The sequence below is a fragment of the Gopherus flavomarginatus genome, chromosome 1 (genome assembly GCF_025201925.1).
Source record: "Gopherus flavomarginatus isolate rGopFla2 chromosome 1, rGopFla2.mat.asm, whole genome shotgun sequence".
Taxonomy (NCBI): Eukaryota; Metazoa; Chordata; order Testudines; family Testudinidae; genus Gopherus; species Gopherus flavomarginatus.
Window position 1 is genome coordinate 76064843 of NC_066617.1, and position 7054 is coordinate 76071896.

Here is a 7054-nt window from a genome sequence, read left to right on the forward strand (position 1 = left end):
AACCACGAGGTCTACAGACTTTTTTTAAATGAAAACTTCATTTCTGGAGCACAAGATGGCAGCCTCCAGAAGAAATTATTGGTTTGTCACAAACCAGCCCAGTTCTTAGACATTCTAAATTATTTAACAACAACATAATAATACACAGAAGTCCTACAGACTTGCTTTATTTTTTTTATACTTCCTGGCCTACCCTATACAGAAAATAAATGTTCTTATAAGAAGCAATAGGACCAAGAACATCTGAGTCCAAAAAAGATCGTTGTGGCACTCAGAGAAAATAGGACTCTCTGAGTAAGCTGGAGATAAAAGGAGCTAGGTGAATTTCTTCTCTTCACCTATTGAAGGTACTCACGATTAAAGAGGCTTGCTTATTGTTCTGCTACAGCTTTTATAAGCCCTCTATAAATGGAACATCTCAGTTTCTATTTCCTATTCTTTGCAAGATGCATGAAAATAATGTCACTTAAAATCGGTTTGTACTTTCCAACTACCTCGCAAACAACTTCTTGTGATATTTCTCTCTCCTTTTCCAAAGTTCCACTTCACATTTTATCAAAACTTGTAGCTTCTACTGTTCTCAATTTCTTTTTGTTCTCATTAGGGGTTGTTAGGTGTGAAGCACTGTTGAATACGCGGCCATTTCATTTAGGTGCCTGTTGGAAGTGAGCTCTTCTGAGCTTCAGATCATCGCTGTGGGTGCTGAGCACTTTTGAAAGTTGAGTCTCTGCTGCAAAAGTTGTTTAGATGCGTTTGATTTCATTTGTCTGGTATTATAAATAGTAATGTATTGAAAAGCACGCAGTCTAAATAACTAAATATATTATATCCATAATTTAGATGTATGGTAAAAGAGCGCCATGGGAGGATCCCTCAAAGTGGGTAGCAGATACTTACCCGTGGAGCTCTGCACCTGTGCAGCATGAATGGCCATCATTACTTCAGTTACGACCAGAAGACGTTGGGTTTGAGGGTTACGCATCTGCACAAGAAGGAACAACATCCAAGCACATTCCACAAAGTGACACCGAAGGAGATCCCTTGGTAAGAATGAAGCTTTTTGCTTTCCTTTGTAGTCTGTGTTTCAACCTAGAATTTGAAACATAAAGAATATACCAGTTAGCTGGTCCATTATATATTTAATTTATTTAATTACAATTTATATAAAAAAGAAGAAAAGCAGGAGAATGTATTCAAATAGAAAGCATCATCCTCATGTTACAATTTGAAAATCTCAGTAATTTCATTGTATGTATTTCCCATCATCTAGGTGCTTACATGACCCTCATCATTGTACTAGCTGAGTACTTCACATGCATGAATCAATTGACCCTCAAAACACCTTGTATAGTTGGTAGATATTACCTCCATTTTACAGAAGGGGAACTGAGATTAAGTGACTTACCCAAGGTCTCACACACACAGTAGCAGAACAGGGAATTGAACATCCTTCTTCCCATTCATAGGAATATCTCAGAATAACTTATTATTGCATCATTGCTTACTATATAGGGAAAAAAGTCAAAATCATTACAAGACAACACATGTAATGCATTGTTTTATTTAAATATGCCCATGGATGTTTAGATTTACTATTATGTTCCGTGCTAAAGGTATATTATATCAGCCATACTACAGTACTATTATTTTATAAATCTCACTCTGTAGACTGCCTTTGTTATCATTCATAATGTAAATATAGAGAACCCCATTGCAGCTACGCTGGGGGTGGTATTCTGAGAAAAGGAGAAAACCCAAAGAAAAGGGACCTTCTCTGGAGAAAATGCTCTGAACTACATTGGTGTTAAAGAGATTACTCCTGAATCCCCACAAGTGCTCAGGGCGTTCATCTCAGACCATGAATCTCCAGATAATGTAGGGAATCAGCCTATGTGACTCACTGTTTTTCACCTGACAAATATAGGAGTGGTCCTTTGATCCTTTAGGAGTTGCACTGCGAGTGAATCTTCTCACCACGCTCCCAGCCCATTCGCTATCCCTTCCACATAGCAGTGTGTAGAAATGGCTAAGATTGTAGTGCAGAAGTAGTGTCCCACCATAATGAATCTTTGCTTTCTGGACCCTCCCCCATCCCCCATGTAGCAAAAGTGTGGCATCTTCATTGCATATAGGCTTGAACCTGCATTCATGAAGCCAATGGGAGGGTTGATACTGATTTCAGTGGTGATGAATCAGGTCCATTAACCCTGTATGAGATAACAAGGCATTTCAGAATTTGTCTCATACATACTCTGGCAAATTGCCGGTACTGTTATGCTGGGTCTCGCGCTTTCTCTTCTTTGGGGAAGGTTTCAGGGCGCCATTGCTTGCCTCTGAACCGGTATTTTAATTACCCCACTAGTGTTCTTGAGGAGGGGATTGGAGAGGGAGGGACCTGGGCCTGCCCTCTTCTCCAGGTCCCAACCCAGGGGCCCTGAGGTTTGTGGTGAACCACTTGAACTAGCGGTTCCTTCCCCTGGGCTACTTCCCTCTCCTGCCCTTCAACTTGTGAAAGGGCTTCTTGCCCTCCTTTTACACAAGCCAGGTGCCCTTTACCTAGGGTTTCTTTTGGATTTCTCAGCCCACCACAGCACTCCTCCAAACTTTCCTTTTGTCTCTCTTCAATACTGTTCTCTTCTCCAACTCCTTCAAACTGCTCTCTGCTCCAACCAAACCTTCCTGCTCCAACTCCCACACTGTCTGACTGAAGCAGGGGTTTTTATCACATGACTGACTGCTGGTGCTCTAATTGGCTTCAGGTGCTCTAGTTAATCTATAACAAACCTTCCTCCCCTTGCAGGGAATAAGGCTCCCTGCTAACACTCTCCTGCTGCCCTCTGGCCATGCTGTATCACAATAGACTGTAACACACATGCACACACATGAGTATTTGTCTCATACATAGAGTATATAACACACACATTGAATTTGGAGCTTAAAGCTGCTTCGTGGTATCTCCAGTACAATGTTCAAAACTTATAGAATTATCTGTGAATGGTGTAGCCACAAAGTATAGACATTCAAGTATTCCTGAGCAAACTTGAAAAGGGTTCACACAAATAAAATACTTTCCCTCTTCTTACCTTTCATTGCATATTTTTTGTTACAAGGAACCTGAACTGTTCAACTAAAATGTGGCAATGTCTTAAAATTGGGCTAATGTTTTTCAGTGCTCTGAGGACCTTGGCGTGAGTGCTGCTTTATGAATAAAATTATCGTCATTATACTGAGTTTGTCGTCAAGAGTCTGAGCAATTTTCTAGGGCAGGCATTGGCTTCTGCTGGTTTATCAAATGTGCTACAGGCTCCAATAATACCCAAATGAATTATGTTATGCTTCCCCTTTCCTCAGGACTATGGTCTGCTGTTTTCTGTTACTGTTCCTTTTGCTGAGGTCAGCTCTTGAGCAGCAGATGGTGCTCTTGTATGTAGCAGCTGGCTACAGTCCACCTCCCCACACACACTCTCTCTCTCAGAGGGTGTGCGTTCATGTGATCATGTTTGCAATTGCTTTTCCAATTTATTCTGCCTACAGCAGCCAAAACATTATTGGAGGCTTGACTGTCTCCAAATACGGGCCCAGATGTCCAGCTGTGATACTGTTTCCTTTGCCTGTCTGTGTTGCAGCTGCAGCTATTCACAGCACTGAATTGCAGAGTTATTATATCCCTTTGGCTTATTACACTCATGCTTTTATTTAAAGAACTGAAGGCTGGGCAAGGGGTGGCAGCCAGGAGGAGCCACTGCTATTTTGCCCGTTCTGAAATCATTTTCCCATTTTCTCCCTTTGGGTACCAGCACACTGCATACAACAGAGTAGTTTAATTAATTTTTGACATAGCCCCTGCTGCATTAAATGCTACAGTGATTACATAAATATGTCTTTACCTTCTTTTTCAGATGAATATGCTAATGAGGCTCCAAGAAGCAGCCAATTACTCGAGTGCACAAAGCTGTGACAGTGATAGCACCAGCCACCATGATGATATTTTGGATTCTTCTCTTGAATCAACTCTCTAGAGGGGACAAACCTGGATAGAGGATTATAGTAAAATCTATTGCCACTAACTACTGCCAGGATTAAAGCAGCACACTGAGGTCGCTGAACAAGAGCAGTGTGTTGTAGGTGGGCAGGAGGCTTAACTCTGCAAAGTCAGGAATTAAAATCGAAGTGGAAAGCTTGAATTTGTTTAATTTCAAGGCATTTCAATATCAGTGGAGCCAAGTAAGACTCCATTAAACAACTGGAAAGGGCCCTAAATGGAGGGCAACTAAGCAGATTGCACATGTGTTAGCCAAACTGGAACCTTTTTTTTTGTTTTTCCTCTCTCTCTCTCTCTTTCTCGCTCTCTCTCTCTCTCGCTCTCTAAAAGCTTACAGTACAAACGTTTTGTTTTTTCCTTTACTTTTCTCTGAGGTGCTGCATTAGCAATGCAGTCTTCTGATCCTCTTCTAACCTCTGTTGTGCCACATGGTGCTGGTCACAGGACTACAGTAGTGTTTGTCGTACACTACTACCCATTCCAAAATGAAACAAAGATGATGATAGTAACTCAATAAGCACAAATAGTATTGTGCTATCACCAGAAAACACTACTGTGATATGCTGGATAAGTGCCAATTTAATTCTTAATTGCCATGGTCACAGTGACACTCTCCATGAAGTTTTTAGTGTACAAGTCACCGATTTTATAAAATTGTTTTTACCACAAAGGTCTTTTTTAACCACCTACCCACTCCTTTACAGTTTTATACCAATTATTAACCAACACTGACTAAAGGCTTTTTAGGGCTTCATTTGTTTGAGCCTTTTCAGTGGAAGAAGGAACATTTCCTATGGTGCTGTTTCACTGCCTTAAAACAGATTTCTAGAACAGTTTTACGGTTCGTTTAATTCCTAAACCATTGGTAATTTACACTGTTTTGTTTTCATTTACTACCGAAATAACGTCAGTTAACACAGTAGCCTCATATCTGTATATCATGATTTTTTAAGAAATGGATAGGAGAAAGAACAGTTGCTATATAGTATTTTTATCTTGTGAATAGATTGCTCTGCCTTCCCTCATAAATATACAAGAAACCCAGAACCCACTTCCACTATCACCTAAAAGCTGAGAAAGCTGACCCAGATCCATTCAGTCCTGTGGAATGGAGTTTTTGAAGGATGTTTCGAATTCTTATCCAGCAGAGCTGGATGCACTTGATGCAGCATGAGCACAAATATTTGTTTATTTTTTTTCTTTTTCTAGTTTTAAGCATGTTGTTTTGATTGATATTGTTGTACATGAAAAAAATAGCATTAAAGAACACTGAAGCAGTGATGTCCACTGTGGAAGAGGAAGAGTTTATACTGTAAAAGTGGGTTGGTTTTGCACAGTCTACTGGGTGGGTATTGTAAATATAAAAAGCCTTGCACAAATCAAAACAAACAAACAAGAAATTGTATTTTATCCTGTTGGTGTTGAGATGTTACACTTACTGAGATTTCCTCAATGTTGCAAACAAATACAGAATGCAAACCTTAAAAGCTGTTTTTAACCTTGTGTGTTTGTCCTGTATTTACAGTTGTTATGACTATGCAGGAGCTAGCAATTCTAGAGTGAGCATGTTTCAATTTGAATATTGAGCCGATACATTTTTGGGGGCAAAAAATGAAATTTTAAGTGCATCTGTCATGGCAGGCTACAAACAGATTGCATTAAAAAAGTGATCAGAATAATTGGAAATGCTATTGCCACAAGAGACAACTAGATAAAATAATTTTAAAAAAATAATCCAAGGGCTATGGCATTGTGTATATGTACTGTACACATAAATGGATGTTACCTTCAGGATGTGTAATTGGTGCTACTAACTCTTTGTGGCCACCCTGTGGTCATTTGCTGTAAAACAAAGACAAAGAAATCAATGCAGTTTTCAATGGCACTGAGCTGCATCAGTGAATCTAGCGGTCCCTACACGGTGCTATTGCCCTAATACAAACTCTAATTGATTTTATGCATGTAGAATGTAGTCAGACTGATGTGGAGCCCCAAAACTTAGATCGGTTTCTATTATAAAACATCAGCACATGTATTTGACAGCTGACTAAAAACCCAGCTGCTCTTTTTTATATATGTGTTCTGAACAAATTTGCAAATCTCTTCCTGCCATTTTAGACACAAACACACACAATATTACCATATACAAAACTTCCTGCAATACATCTCAGTGAGTCCACCTAGTTTACAACTTAAAAATTGTTTGTGAAACATTTGTCTGTATACATTTTATATTTTGTACATTTTTGATGTAACATATCATGTAAATAGACAGAAACAGTGAAATAAATCATCTGAAAAGTTTTGTAGTCTTTGTAAAGCCCTAATAATAAGTATTTGGTGTCATCGGACTTAACTGGATGATGTATTTTTATTGGTTTATTGTTCCTCTAGCTTGTAAACCAGCTTGCATATATTTTTTTGCAGGTGTGCACACTGTATCTGTCTAAATTATTACTTTGACATTAAAGTGGAATTATTTATTGAAAGTGCGGTCTGGTGTCTTTGCAATCAGGAATACTGAATGATTGGGTTGTATTTGAAAGGTAAAATATGTAAACAAAATGGCAAATGGAAGGAAGTAATTTTCCTTCCATTTGTACTGCATAACTAATCTTTATAAGAATGAAAGCATGTATTCTCTCTAGTTCTGGTGATCCTTTTGCTGCTTTTGAATGACAACTTCCAGGCACAAATCCAAAACAGAGTGATAAAGTACTTCAGGAACAATCTAAGGGTCTGATTCTCCACCAGTTTTATTCAAGTGCAACACTACTGGTTTCATCTGTGTAAAATTGTTCCTATAGTATATACAATTTTAGGGTTACATCCTTAGCAGGTATAAATCACTGTAGTTTCATTGAAGTCAGTGATGGTCAGTGAAAACTCATTATATTTTAATTCTGATAGAATCATAGATTTTAAGGCCAAAAGGGACCATTGTGATCGTCTAACCTGGACTTCTGTATAACCCATGCTACAGAACCTAACCTAATAATTTCTGCATTAGGG

The 7054-nt window shown here is 38.9% G+C and overlaps 1 protein-coding gene across 1 annotated transcript in view; it reads left to right on the forward strand.

The window, feature by feature from the left end:
• The window catches only part of NAV3 (neuron navigator 3), a 376671-nt gene extending 370146 nt beyond the window's left edge, over nt 1-6525 (forward strand). Inside the window, exons 38-39 of the mRNA XM_050935670.1 lie at nt 841-1044; nt 3900-6525. Coding sequence (XP_050791627.1) covers nt 841-1044; nt 3900-4019 — 324 coding nt within the window. The 3' untranslated portion in view covers nt 4020-6525. The remainder of the gene's footprint in view (nt 1-840; nt 1045-3899) is intronic.
• The last annotated feature ends 529 nt before the right edge of the window (nt 6526-7054 follow it).